Source organism: Diaphorina citri, unplaced genomic scaffold (genome assembly GCF_000475195.1).
Source record: "Diaphorina citri unplaced genomic scaffold, Diaci psyllid genome assembly version 1.1 scaffold170, whole genome shotgun sequence".
Lineage (NCBI taxonomy): Eukaryota > Metazoa > Arthropoda > Insecta > Hemiptera > Psyllidae > Diaphorina > Diaphorina citri.
Genome location: NW_007377607.1, coordinates 122,406 through 150,352, shown reverse-complemented (window position 1 = coordinate 150,352; position 27,947 = coordinate 122,406). Strand labels below are relative to the sequence as shown.

General features: G+C 37.1%; 1 protein-coding gene across 3 annotated transcripts in view; it reads right to left on the bottom strand.

Annotated features, from left to right (window-relative positions):
• LOC103505375 (dehydrogenase/reductase SDR family member 11-like) overlaps positions 1-27,947 on the bottom strand; it is a 45,625-nt gene that overhangs the window by 6,185 nt on the left and 11,493 nt on the right. For 2 of the 3 annotated variants that reach the window (XM_008469706.3, XM_008469704.3), the window contains 3 exons: positions 10,983-11,157; positions 8,045-8,174; positions 5,517-5,646 (listed from right to left, as the gene is read on the bottom strand). In XM_008469706.3, coding sequence (XP_008467928.1) covers positions 5,517-5,646; positions 8,045-8,174; positions 10,983-11,157 — 435 coding nt within the window. Of the gene's footprint in view, positions 1-5,516; positions 5,647-8,044; positions 8,175-10,982; positions 11,158-22,180; positions 22,547-27,947 lie in introns of those variants that run through there. The other variant, XM_008469705.3, reaches the window with a different exon arrangement.

Here is a 27,947-nt window from a genome sequence, read left to right as displayed (position 1 = left end):
TGTCAAAACAAAATGCAAAATAAGTCATCAACTCACTCTACAATGGCTGTCTGTGTTTTAGGCAAGCGGTATTCAAAACAGACGTTGAAGGCGCCTAATAAAATTCTATGCAACATTGCAACAGGACAGTTTCTATGAACATTCGCCATTTCCGCAACTGTTTTCCCAAGCCCTCGAGGGGAATCAATATGTTCCGAACTCCACTCCATTTTATTGCGATATACATTTCCATCATGATTGATTGAGAGTTCTCATTTCCTTCTTATCGGGAGAGATGCCGAATCCATTAATCAAACATGAGTTCTGTCTTCCCCTCTCGTTCTCATGCCGTTGAGAAAATTTAAAGTAGGAAGAAAGAAAAAACTGCCCAGAAGTGAAATCCATTCGGCTCCAGAGCTAGGAAATATTCAGTGATGTGTTTTGTATGAGAGATGTATGTAATGGACCAGCAGAGGCGCCTCCCACATGGTGGAAAGACGTTGGATGAGAATGAGACTTGAAGAGAAATGTCTTTGACGAGTATATGTCTCAATATACCCTACTTTCCTTCGTTAATCTGAACAACCAGCTAAAGATAAGGACTCCTAAAGGACACACTGTTCCATGCTTGCCGAACACAGGCGACGTAAAATGTTAGTACTTATAGGATTTATATGCATGGGGGAAAAACGAATGCTGAATAGTGAACACATATCCTTTCATGGGTGGAAATAAAAAGAACAGTCTCTTGAAACACCAGTCTTGTCCTCTTTCTTCCTCGTTCCCTCTTCTCCACTTCTTATCGTTCTGTTCTGAGTCTCCATCCAACGTCTTTCTACACATGGAAAATTCTTGTCCACTCCTCTTCCACTTCTTACATGTTCCCCCTCATCCACAACCCTATATTATACCTATTACTTCTTCATCTCTCCCCGAATTCCCCCCCATACACATGGAGGTTTCATTTTATATTTATAATCCTAGAGATTTCTTTCTCCCCTACTCCTCCGGCATCTTTTTCCTCGTTTTATATTATTTTCCTTTTTCTGTTGCCAACATATAATAAATGTCCTGCAACAATTGCCAGCGAGGTAAGAAGGTAAGGGGCAGAACTTATCTTTTCCTCGAGGTAGACTCGTGGATGAGAGAGGAATGAAAAATTCCCCGGGACGAAAACAAAATGAAAGTCAGCCATCTTGGTCACTGTGCTGAATGAAATTGTGGATTTGCATATAAGAGCTGATAGATTGAATAAACACTTAAACAGTAATAATAATGTACTTTGAAAAGTACAATATTATTAGATTATTACTGAAAAAGAAAAGAGATTGAATGTTCGGCCCTGACACATTTGCAGTGTTATGAATTGCAACCCAAAATAGCTGCAGCAACAACCGGATTACTCTTGAATGGCATGAATGAAACTTTCATGAGTCAAAGTACGAGTATGCATGATGATGATGACCTCTGATTGAACAATTCATTATTCACTTTGTTTCGTATTCCGAAAACAAAATGAAAGTCAGCCATCTTGGTCACTGTGCTGAATGAAATTGTGGATTTGCATATAAGAGCTGATAGATTGAATAAACAGTAATAATAATGTACTTTGTAATTATCCTCTTTAGAAAAGAGATTGAATGTTCGGCCCTGACACATTTGCAGTGTTATGAATTGCAACCCAAAATAGCTGCAGAAACAACCAGATTACTCTTGAATAGGATGAATGAAACTTTCATGAGTCAAAGCACGAGTATGCATGATGATAATGACCTCTGATTGAACAATTCATTATTCACTTTGTTTCGTATTTAGGGCACGTATGTATAATGTTGAAGTCACGAAAATTAAGCATTACTCAAGCTCCTAGGAAATCGGCACTAAGCAAGCTGCTAGGAAAATTAGCATCAAGCAAAATGATAGGAAAATCGGCATTGGTATTAAGCAAGCTGGTCGTAAGATCAACATTAAGCAAACTCCTACAAAAATCAGCATTTCTCAAGCTTCTAGAAAAAATCAGCATTAAAACTCTTAGAAAAATCACGTGACAAGAAGTTAATTTCCAGCTGTGAAAAAAATGTTTCATGATTTGTGAGAGAGAGAGAGAGAGAGAGAGAGAGAGAAATAGTGAGAGAAGAGTTAAAGAGAAAGAGGGGTGGAAAGGGAATGAAAACAAGGGACATAATCCATTTCCTCCATTCCTTCTTCTCTCTCATTCTAACTTCCCCTCTCTTAGTATACACCATTGAACTTCGTACTCTATATTTTCCCCTCGCATGACCTAGTTTCCTATATTTGTGTTTATGATCTCTCTCTCCCCTCCCTCTTTCCCTCCTCCCCTCTCTCCATCTTTAAAAAGTATCGCGGGAATATGAAAAGAAAACATAAATGCACTCAAGAAAGAGAGAGAGAAAGAAAGAAAGAAAGAGAGAGTAATATGACCATCTTCAGGTACCTATGTATCTCTGTTTGCAATAATTTGACGCGAGAGGGGAGAAATTAAAATGGCGATGAAAAAGAAATAAGAAAACAGAATAAAACATGATGAAAAGAAATGCTGGGTGAGATTTGACTGGAGTTTATTATGATTATCTCCCTCCCTCTCTTCCCTTCTTTTTTCTCTCCCTCCTTTTCTCGCTTCCTTATCCCTTTCTCTATCCCTCTCCCTTCTTCATTTTCTCTCTCTCCCCCTATTTCAAGTAGATTTCGCAATCAAAGGACGACTTTCACGACTGCCATGGTTGTTAGTGCTCTTGAAGTTTCCCTACGTAGATGAATTTTATTAATCAAATTTCACGGATCCAATAAATTTAATTGACCTTGTTAAGTTGAGAGTTTCATTAGGTTCCTTGTTCTCCTTTTATAATTCGCTTTTTTCGATAGATAGGTATTTCTCGTCAAAAGGACGAATGAGTCTCCAGAGATAATTCTGAATCAAACAAGTAACAAGGGACACACTGACTAGTATGAAATCTTTCTTTAATGAAAATAAGGACATGAAGCTGCTAGGAAAATTAGCATCAAGCAAAATGATAGGAAAATCGGCATTGGTATTAAGCAAGCTGGTCGTAAGATCAACATTAAGCAAGCTCCTACGAAAATCAGCATTTCTCAAGCTTCTAGAAAAAAATCAGCATTAAAACTCTTAGAATAATCACGTGACAAGTAGTTAAAATCCAGCTGTGAAAAAAATGTTTCATGATTTGTGAGAGGAAATGCTCGAGAGAGAGAGAAATAGTGAGAGAAGAGTTAAAGAGAAAGAGGGGTGGAAAGAGAATGAAAACAAGGGACATAATCCATTTCCTCCCTTCCTTCTTCTCTCTCATTCTAACTTCCCCTCTCTTAGTATACACCATTGAACTTCGTACTCTATATTTTCCCCTCGCATGACCTAGTTTCCTATATTTATGTTTATGATCTCTCTCTCTCTCTCTCTCCCTTCCCTCCTCCCCTCTCTCCATCTTTAAAAAGTATCGCGGGAATATGAAAAGAAAACATAAATGCACTCAAGAGAGAGAGAGAGAGAAAGAAAGAGAGAGTAATATGGCCATCTTCAGGTACCTATGTTATCTCTGTTTGCAATAATTTGACGCGAGAGGGGAGAAATTAAAATGGCGATGAAAAAAAATAAGAAAACAGAATAAACATGATGAAAAGAAATGCTAGGTGAGATTTGACTGGAGTTTATTATGATTATCTCCCTCCCTCTCTTCCCTTCTTTTCTCTCTCCCTCCTTTTCTCGCTTCCTCTCTCCTTATCCCTTTCTCTATCCCTCTCCCTTCTTAATTTTCTCTCTCTCCCCCTATTTCAAGTAGATTTCGCAATCAAAGGACGACTTTCACGACTGCCATGGTTAGTGCTCTTGAAGTTGCCCTACGTAGATGAATTTTATTAATCCAATTTCACGGATCCAATAAATTTAATTGACCTTGTTAAGTTGAGAGTTTCATTAGGTTCCTTGTTCCCGTTTTATAATTGGCTTTTTCCGATAGATAGGTATTTCTCGTCAAAAGGACGAAGTACCTATTCAGGACGAAGTACCTATTCAGGACGAATGAGTCTCCAGAGATAATTCTGAATCAAACAAGTAACCAGGAGACACACACTGGTATGAAATCTTGCTTGAATGAAAATAGGGACATGATGGGTTAAACTTGTAAAATTTTCATTTTTCATGGTACCAACTGATACAATGACAAAAATATTGAAATACCCTTCTCTCCCCTTTTCCATGTTTCTCTTATTGTAGTTATCTGTCTCAATGTTTGTGTTTCGTCTAACCTAGTTCTTTCCCGCAAGACTTTTCTAGCATATATCTGTACTAGATACCTACATAATTATATGCATTAAACTTCAGTGTGTATTCAAATGTTGGAAGTGTGTCTGTTATCTGTCACAATAGAAAGGTTTATTGACTCTTTGAGTGAAAGTATTTCCGGGATGCTTCGTATTGACAGAATGTGAAAAGATGATACGCGGATAGAAAGAACACAAAGAGGAAGAGTTAATGAAAGAATTTGTATCAGCAGAATTTTAGGGAGAGAAGATTGGCGAAAACCAACTTCATTCCTTACTTTCAAATCATAATCAATCAATCAAATCTCACTTGATCAGGTGACCTAGTGTCTAGTGTGGAAGACTTAGTATTTAGAATAATTGGAACTTAACCTAGCGCACTACCATGCGTTCAGATCCAGTGCTTGCAGGACTCCAGGAAACTTGGAGTGTTAGTAGTTTGGACTTCGGGTGATGATATAATTCCTAGGTTTATGTTCTTGGATAGCATCTGTCGAGTCACTCTAAGTAGTTCCAGTCAACTAGAGCCATTCAGCTGATAGAATTAATGTTGCACTGACATGGCAGTTGGACTATGCATATTTGCGACAGATAATATGTCAATAAAGGCTTGTAGTTGCGAGGAATACAGGAAAGTGCCTTCAACGACTTGATATTTATCACGATGTTGCAAATCAGAGCCTAGGCGAAATTCCTGATACATCAAAGCCTCCCACACCATTAGGGTGTTATATCATATTAGACCAAGGATTAGATAATATCCATAAAACCCACACGATTTTCTAAAAAGAACTCTAAAAAATCTACCAAAAATCTAAATCAATTTAGTGGTTGACGTCCAAAATTCTTCGCCAGTCTTCTGAAGCAGCCTCTGAAAACAATAAAATGTACACTTTGTTTGATATTGCCTTTGATGCTATATTGCGAAGCAAGTCTCCTATTGATGGAGGACTCTGTAATTTTGTGAATTTCCATTTATATTTTTGAAATAAAGGGAAGTAACTGATACAATTTTTCTCTAATGTATTAAAAACTGTGAAACCACTTGCCACTTGATTACGCTAATCTCCCTGTTCATCCAGTTCAGGATTATTCAGGTCATTATACTTCCTCATGAAACCGACAACGTGAAATAGCTGAGTGCGTGATTTTCACGACGTGAGAGTTTTGATTAACGCGAGGAAAAATCCCGTCCGGGGGGGGAAAAAGTTACATTACAAGAAGACCAAGAAGTTACTTACGGTGACTTTGATTTGGGACTTCCTACTGGCTAGTTCTCGTCGAAGGCCCTCAGCTAGGATGGTGACGGCATGTTTGGAAGCGCTGTACATTTCATTGCCTTGGAGGATGGAGAGACGATGTCCTGCAATGCTGCAAAAAGCGGAAACAAAATCAATATTGGGCCAGCCACTCACGCTCAGACTGAGGTCTGTCAGAACGTCACGTCGGAACATGTGTGGCGGGAAAAGCTTCAGGCTGTGTTTATGTACTGGGCTGAGCTAGGCCATCGTCGGCCTTTAAGCGTATAAAGTTGGCGGGAAATTCGAAATTTTGATTTTTTTTTCAAAAGAGCTTTCGTTTTAGTCACTTGGACTTCCAAGTTATGTACCTACCTCTCTCTTAGAAAATTTCTCTCATCTTTTACCTCCCGCGTGGAATCCTTGTTCCAGAAAGTCCATTGATCTTTGACCTCAATATCCAGTCTCGTGTGTAATAATACCGGGAATATTTCATGTCACTTACAGTCGGAAAAACTTTCGACATTCATACTGATATCGGAGAAAAAAAGTCAATAGCTACCCAACTATATTTTCCATAAATAATATTCGCTTTTGACTTGTGGAAAAAGTTTCTCCTGAAATTGGACGCGTCGTAAATCATAATGGCGTTTCTCTGTAATTGTTTTCTTGCTTTCTGTTATAGAGATAATAGAAAGCAAGAAACGAAAACCTATAGCTAGGTGTACTCAAACTTATCAAGAGTTTTCCTGGGAACGAAAAAAAAATCCCTTAATCTTGGTATTTCCATTTCCTTTTCCTACTTACCATCTTATGTACCTATACTTTGTCTCGCAAATGTCTGCTATCTGATAACACTGTTAACTTTAGTGAGGACTGAGGAGTATAATATGATGTACCGTATCGAGGATATGACAAATGACATACATACTGGATTCTTTTTAGACGAACTTAAAGGGACCAAGGAAAGGAAAAAGTACAATAATATCATGTCAAAGCACTCGGTGTGAAAATATCCGAATCCGTCTTACTTTTCATTCTTTCGCCATTTTTCATCTTCTCTCTCCATTATTGTTCCTCTTTAGTCTCTCTTTCTTTCCTTGCCTGAGGATTTTCCTCTCCTTTTGTTGTCTCAGACTCGTGTGTCATTTCTTAAAATTCTTTGATAATATTTTTGGAAATTTCCACAAAATCATGCATTCTGAGATCAAAAATAGGAACATTGATTGTATTTGATGGTGGTCCATCTAATCAATGGGCTGAAAGCAACTTCAGTGTTTTTCAGCAAAGTATGAACCGTCCAAGAACCATTAACTTTAGTTCTTACTTGAGCTGAAAAATAACATGGTTAAAACACAAAGAGCTTTTTTCTTTCCGTTTTTAATTTATTTCCCTTGAATTTTTCCTTTTTTTTACCTTAAAAATTAAAATTAATTAATTTTTTTCTCTCTGCTGTTTGTCTCTCCCTTTCCTTTCAATTTCCCCATACTCCTTTTACCCCTCTTTAGTCTCTTTTCCTTCGCTCCTCATTTTTCCTTCCCCTCTTCTTCTCTCCTTCCCTTTTTCGGTCCATCTCTATTTCTCTCCCTTTCTCCTTCAGTCTCTCTCTCCCTCCACATTTTACTTTTACTTTACCTTACGCGGCAAAATATTTTCATTTATTTTTTCAAGCCTAGGTTTTAAAGGTATACCTCGTACGTGAGGAAAGCTGAAAAAAGCTCGTTTTTTTTATAGGATGAAATGTGTTCTTTTATTACCCTCTCTGCTGAAAACTACGTTTACCCTTCAGATCAAAGTATACTACATCAACTGAACTGAAAATATTTCTTCCTTTACTTCCAGCCTATAACATGACAAACTACCGGCAAAATATTTTCATTTATTTTTTCAAGCCTAGGTTTTAAAGGTATACCTCGTACGTGAGGAAAGCTGAAAAAAGCTCGTTTTTTTATAGGATGAAATGTGTTCTTTTATTACCCTCTCTGCTGAAAACTACGTTTACCCTTCAGATCAAAGTGAAAGAAAACAGCTTTCCTGTGTACGCCTTGAAGCAAAAATTTATTTATAACGGGTGAATAGTCTTTGGCAAAATCAGTGGACCTTGTAATTGGTTAAATGAATAAAAAAAGAAGGGAAAAAAATGGAACGAAGATAGCTAACGCTCTCTAAGGTCGTCAGGTTAGAAGGTAATGAAATTTTGTATGAGTTTATACGTTGTGTGCCCATGCATGATTAAAAAGACGAGGGAAATTGGCAATTCATACCTTGTACGTATGTGTTTTAATTTGTATTATTCGTAATTGTTTGGCAAAATCAGTGGACCTTGTAATTGGTTAAATGAATAAAAAAAGAAGGGAAAAAAATGGAACGAAGATAGCTAACGCTCTCTAAAGTCGTCAGGTTAGAAGGTAATAAAGTTTTATATGAGTTTATACGTTGTGTGCCCATGCATGATTGAAAAGACGAGGGAAATTGGCAATTCATACCTTGTACGTATGTGTTTTAATTTGTATTATTCGTAATTATTTTACCTGTTAATATGAATAATATGCCCATCATCGACGCCTCTGTTTTTCATGGATTTCAACGCCTCCCTCGTACAAGAACTTAAAGCTATGACATTGACGTCCAAAATTCTTCGCCAGTCTTCTGAAGCAGCCTCTGAAAACAATAAAATGTACACTTTGTTTGATATTGCCTTTGATGCTACATATATTGCGAAGCAAGTCTCCTATTGATGGAGGACTCTGTAACTTTTTGAATTTCCATTTATATTTTTGAAATAAAGGGAAGTAACTGATACAATTTTTCTCTATAATGTATTAAAAACTGTGAAACCACTTGCCACTTGATTACGCTAATCTTCCTGTTCATCCAGTTCAGGATTATTCAGGTCATTATACTTCCTCATAAAACCGACAACGTGAAATAGCTGAGTGCGTGATTTTCACGACGTGAGAGTTTTGATTAACGCGAGGAAAAATCCCGCCCGGGGGGGAAAGCGGGTACGCACTCGACATTTTCAAGTGCTTTGTTACAGCATGAGATAGGATAAAAGTCTCCTGTTATAGCAGAACACAAAAACAACTTTGTTAGTGGATACTTGAGCGCTAATAAAACACACTTGACTACATTGTCGCATTATGTTTATGTTGCTAGCTTCAGACTTCACAGTCTCAAGTCCCCGCCTTAATGCCATACATTTATGAGGTATGGCAATATACCTATGGCATATTTCATTGTACACTTGACTACATTGTCGCATTATGTTTATGTTGCTAGCTTCAGACTTCACAGTCTCAAGTCCCCGCCTTAATGCCATACATTTATGGGGTATGGCAATATACCTATGGCATGTTTCATTGAATAGCTCGAGTGATCTATTTATTTGACCATAATAACGTTGATAATACCTACTCGTAATACGTATAATGTCTCAAGGAAACTCAAGTACCCTTATTAGAACGTTCGTCGTCGATTCCTTCCTAAGAAATGAAACCACTATGTCTGCTGAGCATTTAAAATATGTCATATGAATATCATTCGAGTGATCTATTTATTTGACCATAATAACGTTGATAATACCTACTCGTAATACGTATAATGTCTCAAGGAAACTCAAGTACCCTTAGAACGTTCGTCGTCGATTCCTTCCTAAGAAATGAAACCACTATGTCTGCTGAGCATTTAAAATCAATAGTCATATGAATATCAGTCTAATAATGTTGATGCTATTCAAGATAGAATGTTTTGTTTTCTTTCATTGCATGTGGAGTTCGAATAGACATTATATTATGATGCTGAAATTTCATTGACTTGCTTAGTCGAGCTTGAACAATGTTCGATTTGAATCAATGATCATTTGGGCTGCATTGTTTGTAAATAGTTTTCTTATCCGTAGTCAGACAGGAAATAATTCATCAGAGAATTTACCGTTTTGTTAGACTCGCCATCTGTTTGATGTTTTCTTTTCAAGTAGATATTCGTTCATATCATTTGGGCTGCATTGTTTGTAAATAGTTTTCTTATCCGTAGTCAGACAGGAAATAATTCATCAGAGAATTTACCGTTTTGTTAGATTCGCCATCTGTTTGATGTTTTCTTTTCAAGTAGATATTCGTTCTCCGGCATCTTTTTCCTCGTTTTATATTATTTTCCTTTTTCTGTTGCCAACATATAATAAATGTCCTGCAACAATTGCCAGCGAGGTAAGGGGCAGAACTTATCTTTTGATATTCAATACCAACAAAGGTAAGCCCAATAATGAAAGGTCAGTACTAACATACATTGTAGGAATGAACCCGTCTACCTCGTAAAGATAACAACATTCAGCTAAAATCCATGTGACAACGTTCTGTTCGGATCCACAAAAATGCGATACTATACTGTACAACTGCCTGGTAATGACAAATTTCATAGACCGACTGTGTCTTTTCTGCCTTTGTTTCCTCTCCTAGTCCTTATTTCCTGACCCAAAAAGCCGTTTTTCTATTTTGCTGTTTCTCATATTCAATACCAACAAAGGTAAGCCCAATAATGAAAGGTCAGTACTAACATACATTGTAGGAATGAACCCGTCTACCTCGTAAAGATCACATTCAAGTAAAATCCATGTGATAACGTTCTGTTCGGATCCACAAAAATGCGATACTATTATACTGTACATTGTACAACTGCCTGGTAATGACAAATTTCATAGACCGACTGTTTCTTTTCTGCCTTTTTTTCCTCTCCTAGTCCTTATTTCCTGACCCAAAAAGCCGTTTTTCTATTTTGCTGTTTCCTAGATGTGACTATGCCCAACTACAATGGCAACGAACATAAATTTGCCTTGTCCCGTATTTCGTATTGCTTGCTAGTATCTTTTGCTTAATTGTTTCCCTATGTTTTATGTCCCCGGCTTGTCCTCCCGACAGTCGTCCCACATTTAGCTCTCTGATTATTCTTCCACAACAATAAATTAGTATTTATTTTGCTTCGTCCCTTCCTCTTCTACATCTATCGCGTTTCCCTTTCCATTTATTTTAGTCAGGTTTGCTTGCTAGTATCTTTTGCTTAATTGTTTCCCTATGTTTTATGTCCCCGGCTTGTCCTCCCGACAGTCGTCCCACATTTAGCTCTCAGATTATTCTTCCACAACAATAAATTAGTATTTATTTTGCTTCGTCTCTTCCTCTTCTACATCTATCGCGTTTCCCTTTCCATTTATTTTAGTCAGGTTTTTTTCGTCCTTATCTCCATTTTCTAATGTTTTTGCACACTACATTACTTTTCCTCGCTCGAATTTACATAGTTTTATTCATTCTATGAACAAAATTTAGATTGATAAGAGCTCTTAAATTAGGTACTTTTATTCAGTCTCTCGAGAACGCTTCTTCAAGTAAAAAATATTGTTTCTCTCTTGAATCCCTTGAACTGAATCTGGTAATTAACGAAACTTTTGGGAAATGGCATAAGTTTCTAACTCACCGCTCAGAGGAGCTTTGACTGTAACGCCAGCATTGTTGATAAGGACATCGACACCGCCGAAATTTCTATTGACCCAGTCGAAACAGGTCATTATGTCTTCTTCTTTGGTAACATCTCCTTTTAAAGGTATAAGTTTTCCCGGGCAGTTTTGACTCTCCAACTCCAGCGCCAAATCCTGAAATCAATGCAAATTGTAGGAATAATGAAAATTGAAATGTGTTTTTTTATATATTTGTACTCGTATTTACACTCGTAATCTGTTAAAGTGGTTTACTATGTACTTCACTTGACAAAAGTTCTCTTTTCTCAGAAAACTGTCACATCAGTGGAATAGGCGCACATAAAAAGTCATGTTGAAATAATCCGTCCTGTATATATGGTTAGATGCCTCGAATGAAGACTTTTATGGGTTAAACTTGTAAAATTTTCATTTTTCATGGTACCAACTGATACAATGACAAAAATATTGAAATACCCTTCTCTCCCCTTTTCCATGTTTCTCTTATTGTAGTTATCTGTCTCAATGTTTGTGTTTCGTCTAACCTAGTTCTTTCCCGCAAGACTTTTCTAGCATATATCTGTACTAGATACCTACATATATGCACTAAACTTCAGTGTGTATTCAAATGTTGGAAGTGTGTCTGTTATCTGTCACAATAGAAAGGTTTATTGACTCTTTGAGTGAAAGCATTTCCGGGATGCTTCGTATTGACAGAATGTGAAAAGATGATTTTCCAAATTTCCAATCATTTCCTGTTTACTTCAGCTGTCTATCGAGTACTTCAAGGCTGATGATATAATTCCTAGGTTTATGTTCTTGGATAGCATCTGTCGAGTCACTCTAAGTAGTTCCAGTCAACTAGAGCCATTCAGCTGATGGAATTAATGTTGCACTGACATGGCAGTTGGACTATGCATATTTGCGACAAATAATATGTCAATAAAGGCTTGTTCGATTAGATAATATCCATAAAACCCACACGATTTTCTAAAAAGAACTCTAAAAAATCTACCAAAAATCTAAATCAATTTAGTGGAAAAAAGTTTGGAGACAATTTCAACTTTCTCAAAAGAGCTTTCGTTTTAGTCACTTGGACTTCCAAGTTATGTACCTACCTCTCTCTTAGAAAATTTCTCTCATCTTTTACCTCCCGCATGGAATCCTTGTTCCAGAAAGTCCATTGATCTTTGCCCTCAATATCCAGTCTCGTGTGTAATAATACCGGGAATATTTCATGTCACTTACAGTCGGAAAAACTTTCGACATTCAGACTAATATCGGAGAAAAAAAGTCAATAGCTACCCAACTATACTATTTTCCATAAATAATATTCGCTTTTGACTTGTGGAAAAAGTTTCTCCTGAAATTGGACGCGTCGTAAATCATAATGGCGTTTCTCTGTAATTGTTTTCTTGCTTCCTATTATAGAGATCATAGAAAGCAAGAAACGAAAACCTATAGCTAGGTGTACTCAAGAAACTTGGTCTGAGTTTTCCTGGGGGAAAAAATCCTTTAATTTTGGCATTTCCCCACTCCCTAATTATTGCCTAGAAAGAAAAATGAAATAATTTATTATTATTATTTTTTATTTATTAAATTTAATAAAAATAAAAATCTTCCTTTAACTTCAAGAGCAGGCATATTATTCGAGAGCGGATAATTTCCCTTGTTTTTTGCTCTGAAAAGGAAGGAAAGCGGGAGAAATAAAAGAAAGTTTTGTGAGAATATTAGGAGAGCTGAAATGAGCATTCTTGAAAATCTTGAATTGGGTAGGACTCCAAAAAAGGGTTAGGGAGAGAGAGAGAGAGAGAGACAAGCATTATTATACCTACATATGTATGTATATGAATGCTGAGAGGAGAAGAAAAGAGAAAGGAAAAGAGAGAGAGAGAGAGAGAGAGAGAGAGAAGCATTATTATACCTATGTATGTATATGAATGCTGAAAATAGGGGTAGGCAATTTAGGGGAGAGAGAGAGGGAGGGGATAAAATATTTTCTTTCATATGTGACCATCATAACAGAAGATAAAACGGTGACCTAATAATGCCGTAAACGACAAAATCCCAGCCTATCTCTCCCTTCCCTTCCTCCTATCTTTCCTTTCTCACGCTTTATGTGTTTGTCTCTCCCTTTCCTTTCAATTTCCCCATACTCCTTTTACCCCTCTTTAGTCTCTTTTCCTTCGCTCCTCATTTTTCCTTCCCCCCCTTCTTCTCTCCTTCCTTTTTTCCGTCCATCTCTATTTCTCTCCCTTTCTCCTTCAGTCTCTCTCTCCCTCCACATTTTACTTTTACTTTACCTTATGTCTCCATCATATTTTTCTTTTTTATCTTCCTTCATTGGCTTTCATTTTCCAACTTCTCCCTTCCCTCTTCAGTCTCAGTTTGTACATGATTATTTACTCTCGGTTGTGCTCTATTTCTTTTGTTTTGTTCTGCTTTTTTCCTTCAGTAAATGGGCGAGGTAGTTAGCCTGGGTTTGTTTTTGCTCTTGAATTTCAGCTTCGTTATTTTTCCCCCTTGCTCAATCATTTGGTGCTTTCCATTGTTTTCCCTCCTTCCCTCCTCAAGTCATCTTAGGTCGTCCACACACGTATAGGTATACCTCTGTACTAAACATCAAATCTTATTTCGCATCTTCTTCATTTTCCCTGTGTTCAAACCGGGTCAACATTTTTCATTAGCCTCTCAATCAGATCTAGTAGAGAATGATGGCTTTCGGCTGACATTTGGGTTTGGTTACAATTTTTTTAGGAGTGGAAGCCCTTCGCACTCAACCTTTTCTTTAGCAATGGAAATTGCAGGCTGGTATCCTCCCTGTTTAACTCATCTGTGCCCAAATTAATGTTTGGCGGATTTTTTTGGGGGAAAGTTAAAATCAGAAATAAGTCATAACAAACTTACCACTGACCCCAAATATATTTGTTCCCATTTAGGATCAGCGGTCAAAAATGAGTTAAAGTCTCCCAGCCAGACTAAGCTGGTCTACTCCCTGTTTGAAGTCCCCAAGCCAGCATGAAATTTCTATTCGCCGTTGTTTTATATCAAGTGTAGTGTTTTTGTCGAACGGATACCTTTGCTATTGGTCGAAGGTACTGAAGAGTTGAAAGTCTAATAAGTTTGTTCATGTGGAAGAGGTAGATATAAAGCAGGCTACCTTACCTCGGTTAGGAAGTCATACCCAAGTACCTACTAGGCTTTTAAGTCAATGGAAAAGAAGCCATTTTTTCTGTGTGAAAAAATTGGCTCCCCCGATGTTCGGGGCGAGAATCAAACTTAAACTCGCTTGAAGACAGGATAAGAGAAAGCTGGCCGTTCGGAGAACAAACCTTATCTTTTTATGATGAAATGCGCCCCGGGCGGAAATCGAATCCAGGATCTAGCGCTTACCCTCCAAGCTAACTGGACTGACACATCAAATTTAGAACAATTCAGCTCAAACAGAGTGCTCAAGCTAAAGAAAGAAGAAAGGATGTACTATATTGTACTATAATTAAAACGAAAGTATTCTAGATGAAGTATAGCCAACAAAGAATGGGTCGGAGAAGAAAGGATGTACTATATTGTACTATAATTAAAACGAAAGTATTCTAGATGAAGTATAGCCAACAAAGAATGGGTCGGTTATTAGAAATGGAAAATGTGTGTAGGAGTGGTGCAAGTGAGAAAATGCTCTGAGAGAACAGGAGAGGTGGAGAGTAGAAGATCGAAAGAGAAGAGGAAAGTCGCAATGCAAAAAGGAAATACATAGGTACTTCTAGTGTAACGTGGGTGTTCTGAGAAGAGGATAAAGCACCAGCTTTTCTCATTCGATGGTGGATACTTTAGAATTTAATCTACAACGTAGTTCAAGTAGATAACAAGCACTTATTTATTCTGAGAATTCCAAAATGTAAACTACTCATAGTTCAGTGTATTGTAGACCTCAGGAATAGTTCCCCTGCGGGAAGTCCGATGCCCCAATCGAATAAATCTCCATTATATACCTACATACATAATTTACATATGTGTTAAAAATGTCCTCGAGATCTTCAAATCAATTTTGAATAGAGCTTAAAATTCAAGAAAATCAGTTTTGAAGACAATATGAGAAGCGCTGTTTGTATCTTGCAAGTTTCTGAGAAAATTAAAACTTCCTCCTTCAAGTTTAACTAGAGCTAATTCAGTTGTTTTCTGATGCCATTCCATCATGATCCTACATTTTCTTCCCATTATCCATCTATGTCAATTATAGCTGACGTTGAAATTTTCAAAATGTTTCGAATACAAGTTCATGTTTTATTAATCTAATTTGACAACATAATATAATATCTTACTGAATTACTGAGACGCTGTAAAATCCAAAACTTACTAATACTAACTTATCTAGGGATGGGTAAATATTCTCTGAGTCACGTAGTACCACTAAAATATGACCTCAGTAGCAGAGAGTGGTGGTTAAATGAACGCTTGCCTGGCAAGCAGGACGGCCTGGCTCTTACAGTTATGCTGGGGTTTACCAACTCGGGATTGAGATGAAACGAAGATTTCCCTATACTTAATAGCCAGGTTAACCTCGGATTGAACTCAAACCTGAGAGAATCCACGGTGGTAAAACTCGACCTTCGGAACTGCAATGGACCACTAAACATTTGATTTAAGTCGTCGTCCACAAAATAATGGAGCTCAAAGAGATGGCAAAAAATGCGTTATTATCGCCTATTGGGCCAGTCGCTCACTATCAGGTGGAATTGACAAGTACGGCTGAAAAGGTCCGTCTGTCAAGTCTACCTGATGAGCACACACACACACACACTATCAGGTAGATCTGATCAGGTGTACCTGTCGTCAGGTCTACCTGCTAGCGATTATTAGCTGGCCTTAAGGGTGAATATTCACGAAAAATAAACGTCATAAAGTCATATTTTTAGAGTCATATTTTAAGAAAAATAAACGTCATATTTGAAGGACTCTGGTTATTAGAAATGGAAAATGTGTGTAGGAGTGGAGCAAGTGAGAAAATGCTTTGAGAGAACAGGAGAGGTGGAGAGTAGAAGATCGAAAGAGAAGAGGAAAGTCGCAATGCAAAAAGGAAATACATAGGTACTTCTAGTGTAACGTGTGGGTGTTCTGAGAAGAGGATAAAGCACCAGCTTTTCTCATTCGATGGTGGATACTTTAGAACTTAATCTACAACAACGTAGTTCAAGTAGATAACAAGCACTTATTTATTCTGAGAATTCCAAAATGTAAACTACTAATAGTTCAGTGTATTGTAGACCTCAGGAATAGTTTCCCTGCGGGATGCCCGATGCCCCAATCGAATAAATTTCCATTATATACCTACATACATAATTTACATATGTGTTGAAAATGTCCTCGAGATCTTCAAATCAATCTTGAATAGAGCTTAAAATTCAAGAAAATTAGTTTTGAAGACAATATGAGAAGCGCTGTTTGTATCTTGCAAGTTTCTGAGAAAATTAAAACTTCCTTCTTCAAGTTTAACTAGAGCTAATTCAGTTGTTTTCTAATGCCATTCCATCATGATCCTACATTTTCTTCCCATTATCCATCTATGTCAATTATAGCTGACATATTTTTTGTGGCACTTGATTTATTTTGGGAGGAACGACTTGGCGGGGTCTTTTTTATGCCACGAAGTGGTATTTTTTGGGGGTACCTCTGTACTAAACATCAAATCTTATTTCGCATCTTCTTCATTTTCCCCCGTGTTCAAACGGGGTCAACATTTTTCATCAGCCTCTCAATTAGCTCTAGTAGAGAATGATGGCTTTCGGCTGACATTTTTGTTTGGTTACAATTTTTTTAGGAGTGGATGCCCTTCGCACTCAACCTTTTCTTTAACAATGGAAATTGCAGACTGATATCCTCCCTGTTTAAAGTCCCCCAGTCAGACTAAGCTGGTCTACTCTCTGTTTGAAGTCCCCAAGCCATCATGAAATTTCTAGTCCCCGTTGTTTTATATCAAGTGTAGTGTTTTTGTCGAACGAATACCTTTGCTATTGGTCGAAGGCACTGAAGAGTTGAAAGTCTAATAAGTTCGTTCGTGTGGAAGAGGTAGATATAAAGCAGGCTACCTTACCTCGGTTAGGAAGTCATACCCAAGTACCTACTAGGCTTTTAAGTCAATGGAAAATAAGCCATTTTTTCTGGGTGAAAAAATTGGCTCCCCCGATGTTCGGGGCGAGAATTAAACTTAAACTCGCTTTAGACTTGGACGCAAATGTTGCTCCCATACATAAAAGCTCCAGTTACTATGTCATGTCTGTCATTGTGAATGTTGTTATGGAGGACATATAGGGGTAGGTACTCCCCTAACTACCGTTGTTTTGCTCCACTTTTTACAGCTCTAAATCCCGGGCCCGGGAATCACATATTTTGGAACGGACGAATTTTATACTTAAATGTTCATAGACTTGGACGCAAATGTTGCTCCCATACATAAAAGCTCCAGTTACTATGTCATGTCTGTCATTGTGAATGTTGTTATGGAGGACATAGGGGTAGGTACTCCCCTAACTACCGTTGCTTTGCTCCACTTTTTACAGCTCTAAATCCCGGGAATCACATATTTTGGAACGTATACGAATTTTATACTTAAATGTTCACTTTTACGTGCATAAATGTAGCTCAGTCTTTATTGAAATCCCAATATTGCTCTCGTTTAGACTGATGGAACATCCCCTAGTCCTCATTAAATATGAACGACAAAACTAACAAGATGTCGTATAAAGTTCAAGAGTTATGTATAGACTATACTTTATTTCACTAACGAGAAAAAGTTGTTAAAAAAACAACAACAATAATGTTCGTTCAATACTTTTCATAGAGTTGCATGAAAACATTATGATTATGATTCATATTATTTTATTTATTTATTTACACGCTAAGCAGCAAGGCCATGTGTGTGATTCATATTAGAAGAAGAACAACTGTGTTTAAAATTATCATCATGCATGATTGTGCTTTACTTTTGGCTAAAAATTACGAAGTAGGTTGGTAAAAGTTATTTATTTTTTTACAAGGGAATTGTTTTTTAACGAGAAAATGAAAAATATGAAAGTAGGTACCTATAACTTTTCTCCACAGCATGCTTCAGAAAATAATTCAAAATGCTCTTGACACACTTTGTACTGGGATGAGGAAGTTATTATCCACATAAAATTAGTGGGAAAAAAATTTTCCGATCACTTTATCTTCATTTTCTATATCTTCGTCATTATCATTATCTGCTTTATTGTTCACACCGTTGTCTTCGTGAGGCAAGGTGTATTTCTCTCCCACCATTGATCTATTGTCTCGCCCATTTCCTTCTTTTTACATCCTTTCTGTGGGTCATCTGAGTCATCACATAACTCAGCTTCTTTATGTACTGATGACATCAAGAAATCGAAAGCAATATGGATAGATAAGAATAACTATATGTATCCCCAAAAATAGTTGATATAAATAAAATTAATTTCTCAAAAGTTCATGGTCATTAAAATCAAGAGAGAAAGCCGCTCTCAAAAAATTACAGGCAAGAGATAAAGATGAACAATATTTTGTTTATTGGTGGATAATAATATCTTTTGATTATTCACATTGTGTATCTTTTTGAAACTTGAGTTCGGGTTTTGGCTGTTTGATACTCTCTTTATTTCTACAGGACGATGTAAGTACTCGTATACGCACAGACAAACAGACATACAAAATGTTACCAGCTCTTTAATGAGAACAGAACAAAATGAAACTTTCTTTAATCTCTTTCTCTACCTTCTCCTCCTCCTCTTCCTCTCTCTGCCCGTTCTCCCTCTTCCCCTCCTCACCTCCCTTCCTTCCCGTCCTACCTGGTTTAATTTCCTCAGTTTTCCTGCTGAATGGGACCTGGGTATTACCCTGGCGAGTGGAAACAGCAGGACAGCGAGCGCTTTCCATTTCCATGGAAAACTGTCATCATTTTCATGAATGCACCTACTACCCCCATCAGGCCTTAGAGCACTTAACTCAGATGAATGAATAACCAAGTGAGGTAGACTGAAGAGCTGTGGAGACTGGGTAGAAAGCAGTCAGACGTAGAGAGAACAGGAATTGGGGAGGACTGAGATTTCAACCCCAACCCTCCTTAAGGTAATATTCTTTAGATCTCGAGTATCTCTACCTCCCTCCTTCCGTCCTGCGAATGCCCCTACACTAATACAGGGCCGTATTTAGGGATCCCCTTCCCCCGGTACTTCACTGTTTGGACTCCGCCCCCCCTTAATAAAATCCTGAATAAGAGCCCTGCAATAACCAATAAACTCGGGCCTGAATAAAGCACACCATAGTCTTCTGATTAATTGTTAAGATAAGAGAGTTCAGCTTTAGGCTGGTAGGACAGGACTAAAAAGTCCTTATAGGGAACAAGATAACATTCGTTTCAATTAAGCAATTACAAGGCGGGGGAATAAGCATTCCTCATTTTAAGTTTCAGTTATTAATTATACCCTCGGTTTGTTTTTAATTCAATCATCATTTCTAATTGGTTCACGCAAAGTTTAGGCGAAAACCTCCGAGAAGAATGGCGTTACACTTTTCTGTTGTTCCCGATATTTTTATTATTGTTTGATTGTGTTCAATTAATTACACAAGCGCTCGGGCTTTGAAGAACTGTTGTTAATTTCGATTAATCAATCAAGTTGCCCGTTTGTTTAGCCGGACTAGCGAGTTTAATTCCAAAGATGAAGAAGACATGTAGAGATGTAACATTTCTAATTACTGGGCCTTAATGAGCATTGACCTTTAATTGTTCAAAGAGAGGGGGGAAGGAGGTGCGAATATTGAAAAGTTGAAGAGGGAACCAATTTTTTCTTCTTTTTTCTAATACAAGTACCAAAATAACATGGCACTGTTCTCTAAGAACGCACAGGCACATACAGAAATACTTAGCATCACATACATATAACTACATACAAACATTTTAAAACAATTATTCACTAATTTCCTAATGGAATGTGGAACAGAACTCTAAAATATGTGCATTGTGTACTGAGGGTGAGAAGGGTAACGCCTCCATTATTTTTCACTTTTACAAGATTTTGCTATTCCTTAATAACAATTCTAGTCATGTCCTGGCGTCGAACCCCGCACCTCCCTTTCCCCCACAGTAAGAAGGAACGTTATGAGATTTTCTAAGAAAATAAACTGCCTCCAAGATTTTCCTCGCTTCCTACAGGCATTTTAGTAGTAATTAATATTCCGTTTTTATTTTCTTTCCATTAGTTGCTTCTCGTTTTATTTTATTTCACTTCACGTTTTTATCTCCTTCATTCTTCTTTAGGGTAAAAACCCGAACACGAATTGCTGTAGCAAGAGTTAAATTTCTTCCCACAAAAACCAAAATACTATAAGTTATGCGCTGAACCCACAAAAACATGAAGAAATAGGTATTGTTAGAATTCTTCATCGAGTAGACAGTATTTGCTCTAACCAAACCACTGTTTCTTCAGGAATCTTTAATTATACTTTAGTTTAGAAACCGTAGAAAGTAAATTTCAGTGTTTGCGCTAGGTAGGTACCTATTTACATAACGACAGTCTTCCTATGTCTGATGTAGAGGTATCTGCCGAAAAATTCATTTAAATAAAAATGTTCACTTCTGTAGATATTGGTATGTAAAGTATATTTGATAGATACCTCTCTATCTATAATATGTAGTACCAGGTAATGAGGCGACAAAAAACAGGTCTTTTCAACCTATTTTTTCCCTGTTTCATGGATTCGCATGTAGTCTAGCAGAGTGTATTCGAGTTTTCACACAATTTGGAAAAGTCGCATGCGAGGAAATAGCAACAGCGGAAATGGAAAGCGGAGAGCTAGAGTGAGAAATGGGATGAAATTATTGAGACAAAGAGAAAAATTGCAGAAAATGGTAGAGAGGGAGAGAAAAAGATTATACTTAATTATAATTTTCCCACCAGTGAAACTTTCGTTTAAGTTTTATACTTTTAATAATATTTACAAAACTTTCTTGCGCTCGAAGAAAGTTCAGTGCTTCGTAGAAAAAGTAATTCTTATTTCACTGTTCTTGCCCCTTATCAGATTTTTCTACCCCTCATTTACTCCATCCCCATTCCAGTCTTTCATCCGAATATTATTCCCTTTTTATACCGGCCTGACACTTCTTCTATGCCTCTTTCCTTATCTTAACACTTATTCTAGTTCCCTTTTGCCCCGTCCGTACACTACCCTCAAACTGGCCTTTTTATCCCGTCCTTATAGAATTCTTATATCCCCCTTTTACCCTGTACTGACACTTCTTTTCTCCTTCTTTTACCTCACCAATCAACACAGTACTCCTTCTCCTTCTATTCCCTTACTACCCCATCCTAACACTCCTTTTCCTCTATTCTCTACAACTTTCCTATTCTTCTTTTACTCCGTCCCCATCTTCCTCAGCTAGGTAATCCCTTCTTTCTCCATCTTCTTCACCACCTCTTTCTCACTTTCCTTCCCCAGTCGTAATTCTTTTCACTCCTAATCTCTCCTTACTTCTTTCATAATTTTATTCTTCTTTGCCATCATAATACCGCTTATTAGCAGGCTACAAATTTATCGGTGTTAAATTCTTCTATCCCGGGATTCCCTGGGTTTTCTCGCGCAAGGAACCTGCTGAAAGTCACCTCTCTGCACCTTGAGGAAACGGGAAATTAAAAAGGAAAGTAATGAAAATTTTGAAATCAATAGAGCCAAAGTTTTTTCTTTTCTTTTTCCCTTCCTCCTTCTCCTCTTCCTCCTCCTCCTCCTCCTCCTCTTTCTCCCTCTTCTGTCTGTTACCTTCTTCCCCGTTTTAAGTTTCTAACCGCACACATGCCCACACCTTGGTTCTTATTTTAAGAGTTAACTCAAGACACGCGTTGGAAAGTTTAACCATGTTGGTCACACAAAAAAAGTTGTCTCGGTGCAAATGTCTATGTTAGAACTTGTCTCGGTGCAAATGTCTATGTTAGAAAGACAATAATCCAAGTACCACCAACTTGTGGAAACCTTGAACCGAAAACACCGCACGTGAATGAAATTAATGTGGGATAAGCGTGCAGCTCTAAAGGTATGACCGGCCGTCGATCGACGAGAAACATCTATGTTGTCGAGGCAACGTAGACGTTTCAGTCGACATCGATCGATGGCCGATCGACTGTGTGTGGACACACCTTATACCGTCTTATACTAGACTTACCTTTATTTTCTCCACTCTTCTCGCCAATCCCACAACCCGTAGTCCATCTTGAACCAACAGTTTGGCTATGGCCGCTCCAATGCCGGAACTAGCGCCTGTGACGATTGCCACTTTGTTTTTCCAACGATCCATTATAAACAATGTCGGCAATTGTAAGAAATCTTCACTGAATTTCACAGCTAATTTGCTAAATCTTCACTGATAAATTTCAAAGTTATTGGGAACTTGACTCCATAAAAAATGGAGATTCACTTCACTGTAGGTGCTATACGAGCCTCATGTCTACGTCTGTTAGGAAGTTCACCACGATACTGTCAGTATGTCTGTAGGAAACATGTTCCTCAGGTCACTAACGTGGAACATGTACTACCTACATCAAATATTTTTATTGTTCAAATAATAGAAGTGTATGAAAGTCAATCTCACCTCTCGAAAAATAGAGGATAGTAACAAATACAGGGTGTTGATCAAGTATTGAGGCGATACACTGCAATTGTTCTTGTCCAAAGCGAAGAGACTCTGATATTTGGTCTTGACTAAATAAAGAAAATGAATAGCTCATCCCTAAAGGAGATTTAGCTAATAAGGGTTAAGTTACCACAAGATAAATTCCTCGCATATTTCACTTCCTGACCCCATTTTAGTTTTAAGAAATGACTTCTGAAATATTATCAAGTATTTTGGGGTCAGGCCTTTTGCGTGAAGGTAAATTTCATCATAATTTTGCATTATACCATTCTCCCTTTTGTTGACTGCTATGAAATCCTGTGTGTGGGATAAGAATGGATTTCTTAGGATTGATTTTTCGGATTTTTGAGGCCTCCGTTTTCTTCAATAATATGGAGCATATATATTGCTTAGAATAACTTATTCGTCATATTGTTTTGGATTTGTTAGTAACATATTGCTTTAGAGATGTATTAGGTAAGTATGTTATTCTGATCAAGATAATTATTATGTTGTGGGAAGAAGTTACTAAACTTTGACTTTCGTAACTTACAGAAGTTTACCTTTGTTTGTTGAAACAGCTGGTGTTTTGCCAATAAGATATAGATGTACTCGTACGTAATACTTATTGATATTAATAGATCCCCTGCTTTCAAAATTATCTGTGTGTCTATTATAGAATGTCTCTACATGTCGGCTTCTAAACTTGAAGTTTTTTGATATGACTACCTCCTCAATATTGAAAGTTGTAAAATCACATGAATCCTTGCTCACTGAGGGTTTAGTCTCAAAATGGTAATACCACCAAATTACTTACATAGAGTTTTTACACCTTATATTAGACTTTAGAGTGTGCTTATCAATTTATACAGTGTCTATCCTGATTGCGACAGAACTGAAAGTTCTAAATATTGCAAAGAAGGTGTTGATGCCGCAAAATTTAGGAACAAGGGGAAAAAAATGAAGTGGATAAACAGTAAACAATCTTTAATTATACTTTAGTTTAGAAACCGTAGAAAGTAAATTTCAGTGTTTGCGCTAGGTAGGTACCTATTTACATAACGACAGTCTTCCTATGTCTGATGTAGAGGTATCTGCCGAAAAATTCATTTAAATAAAAATGTTCACTTCTGTAGATATTGGTATGTAAAGTATATTTGATAGATACCTCTCTATCTATAATATGTAGTACCAGGTAATGAGGCGACAAAAAACAGGTCTTTTCAACCTATTTTTTCCCTGTTTCATGGATTCGCATGTAGTCTAGCAGAGTGTATTCGAGTTTTCACACAATTTGGAAAAGTCGCATGCGAGGAAATAGCAACAGCGGAAATGGAAAGCGGAGAGCTAGAGTGAGAAATGGGATGAAATTATTGAGACAAAGAGAAAAATTGCAGAAAATGGTAGAGAGGGAGAGAAAAAGATTATACTTAATTATAATTTTCCCACCAGTGAAACTTTCGTTTAAGTTTTATACTTTTAATAATATTTACAAAACTTTCTTGCGCTCGAAGAAAGTTCAGTGCTTCGTAGAAAAAGTAATTCTTATTTCACTGTTCTTGCCCCTTATCAGATTTTTCTACCCCTCATTTACTCCATCCCCATTCCAGTCTTTCATCGGAATATTATTCCTTTTTTACACCAGCCTGACACTTCTTCTATGCCTCTTTTTCCTTATCTTAACACTTATTCTAGTTCCCTTTTTCCCCGTCCGTACACTACCCTCAAACTGGCCTTTTTATCCGGTACTTATAGAATTATAGAATTCTTATATCCCCCTTTTACCCTGTACTGACACTTCTTTTCTCCCTCTTTTACCTCACCCGTCAACACAGTACTCCTTCTCCTTCTATTCCCTTATACTTTATTTCACGGTCCACTTCCAATCTTGTGTAAAATGGAGCTTTTTCCAAAATAAAATGTTCGAAGAGTAAAAAAAAAGAACATTTTACAAAATATTTTTCTCAGGCTTTTCAAATCTTGCCCTCAGAGCCAGATCTCGGGCTCCAATCTTTCTCTTAACATGGGTGAAATTTGTTTCTCTATATTTGAATATTGCATTCAAGGTATGTGTTATTAAGTTGTGTGTTTGACATCCGTGGAAATCCAAGATTAGCCTCATTCCTGCTGACTTGCTGACAGTAAGATGACAACTTGATGAGCTACCCAGGATAATATCCAGATCATAAAATATGACATTGATCCCTTCCTAATAGAACCTTGATATTTTCTCGTTGGATTGAGTTTTCTATCTCTACGATATACGTAAGATATTCCTTCTCTCTAGAACTCTCGCTAAAGCTTCTATTACACTTGCTCAGATTTCTAGTATTCACGATGATTCCTTTGCTATGCTATGTTTCTGAACCAAATTGTCTGACATGGTAGTTCCGGAAAAACTTGGAATCTTAAATTCTATTGTTCATGTCTCTCATTTCACATGTCACAATATTTTCACCTGAGATACTTATGTATGTTGCGTCATGCAGATATATGTAAGTTGAGAGTGGGTGTGTAGGTACGTATTGGGTTAGGATTTTAGTAATGAAGATGAGTCGTATAGGTAGGATTTCCATGTACCTCCATCTGGAATATGTACACAGAACTCTGCTGGGAACTGTTGTTAATTTCGATTAATCAATCAAGTTGCCCGTTTGTTTAGCCGGACTAGCGAGTTTAATTCCAAAGATGAAGAAGACATGGAGAGATGTAACATTTCTAATTACTGGGCCTTAGTGAGCATTGACCTTTAATTGTTCAAAGAGAGAGGGGGGAAGGAGGTGCGAAGAGGGAAAAGTTGAAGAGGGAACCAAATTTTTTCTTCTTTCCTAATTCTCTAAGAACGCACAGGCACATACAGAAATACTTAGCATCACATACATTTAAGTAACTACATACAAACATTTTAAAACAATTATTCACTAATTTCCTAATGGAATGTGGAACAGAACTCTAAAATATGTGCATTGTGTATGTGTACTGAGGGTGAGAAGGGTAACGCCTCCATTATTTTTCACTCTTACAAGATTTCGTTATTCCTTAATAACAATTCTAGTCATGTCCTGGCGTCGAACCCCGCACCTCCCTTTCCCCCACAGTAAGAAGGAACGTTATGAGATTTTCTAAGAAAATAAACTGCCTCCAAGACTTTTCCTCGCTTCCTACAGGCATTTTAGTAGTAATTAATATTCTGTTTTTATTTTCTTTCCATTAGTTGCTTCTCGTTTTATTTTATTTCGCTTCACATTTTTATCTCCTTCATTCTTCTTTAGGGTAAAAACCCGAACACGAATTGCTGTAGCAAGAGTTAAATTTCTTCCCACAAAAACCAAAATACTATAAGTTATGCGCTGAACCCACAAAAACATGAAGAAATAGGTATTGTTAGAATTCTTCATCGAGTAGACAGTATTTGCTCTAACCAAACCACTGTTTCTTCAGGAATCTTTAATTAATGTCAAAAGTCGACAACCAATGTTCACATTTCAAGTGAACTCGTAATTTGACACATCTGTACTTCTGCTTTTTGTCTCGTTCTTCTTCATCTTCATTTCTCCACCGTCTTTCCTCTTTTCTGCTTTTTCTTTCCCTTCTCTCACATTGGGTTCTTTTCTAATTTCGTTCTTTCCTGTCTCCCCTGCTCTGCTTTCCTGTCTCCCCTGCTCTGCTTTCTATCTTGACTTTTCCGATCACTTTATCTTCATTTTCTATATCTTCGTCATTATCATTATCTGCTTTATTGTTCACACCGTTGTCTTCGTGAGGCAAGGTGTATTTCTCTCCCACTATTGATCTATCGTCTCGCCCATTTCCTTCTTTTTACATCCTTTCTGTGGGTCATCTGAGTCATCACATAACTCAGCTTCTTTATGTACTGATGACTGATGACATCAAGAAATCGAAAGCAATATGGATAGATAAGAATAACTATATCCCCAAATATAGTTGATATAAATAAAATTAATTTCTCAAAAGTTCATGGTCATTAAAATCAAGAGAGAAAGCCGCTCTCAAAAAATTACAGGCAAGAGATAAGGATGAACAATATTTTGTTTATTGGTGGATAATAATATCTTTTGGTTATTCACATTGTGTATCTTTTTGAAACTTGAGTTCGGGTTTTGGCTGTTTGATACTCTCTTTATTTTATCTCTCGTCGCTTGAAGATATTTTGCCTTTCTTCTTCTCCTTCGTTCTTTTTACTTTCCTTATTTTCTGCGCGAAACAAAAGTAAGAATTTCTCAACCATATCTTCCCTTTGTTGAAGATTATTGTCATTGTAGTTGTTGTTATTATGTTGTCAGACTTATTTTCGACCTTTTGATCTTGTTGTTTATGTGAATTTATCGGGTGGTCGTGTAAACATCTAACCACTAAGCACTAACTTAGCACAGGAACCTAAGACCTTGTGAAATACCTACTTGAAACAAATGTGGGTAATTTGTACTCATTTTACAAATTCGTATTTACCTATTAATTAATTGTTTATGTGAATTTATCGGGTGGTCGTGTAAACATCTAACCACTAAGCACTAACTTAGCACAGGAACCTAAGACCTTGTGAAATACTTGAAACAAATGTGGGTAATTTGTACTCATTTTAAAAATTCGTATTTACCTATTAATTAATTAAGGAGCAAAATATTATCAGGCTTCACCGGAGACAATCATCTACGTCTACGACATCTACCTGGTAGGGAGTTCAATGACTTTTCGAAACCAGCTGCCTATTTTATTACCACCCTGGTTATATTTCCTCTTTTTTTCTGCAAAACGTTTTTCCCGTTGTCTGTTCTTGAGTTTCATTCTTTCTCCTGATCGAGATAATGTAGAATGTAGCAAGACACAAGTGAAACGTGTTCTGTGATGTTTTACCTTTCCTTTAAATGGCGCAATTTAGACTTGGACGCAAATGTTGCTCCCATACATAAAAGCTCCAGTTACTATGTCATGTCTGTCATTGTGAATGTTGTTATGGAGGACATATAGGGGTAGGTACTCCCCTAACTACCGTTGTTTTGCTCCACTTTTTACAGCTCTAAATCCCGGGAATCACATATTTTGGAACGTATACGAATTTTATACTTAAATGTTCACTTTTACGTGCATAAATGTAGCTCAGTCTTTATTGAAATCCCAATATTGCTCTCGTTTAGACTGATGGAACATCCCCTAGTCCTCATTAAATATGAACGACAAAACTAACAAGATGTCGTATAAAGTTCAAGAGTTATGTATAGACTATACTTTACCCCAAAAAAGATTAGAAATCAATTTTGTACCCCGCCTTTTATTCACTTCATAATTTGTGTGCTCCTCC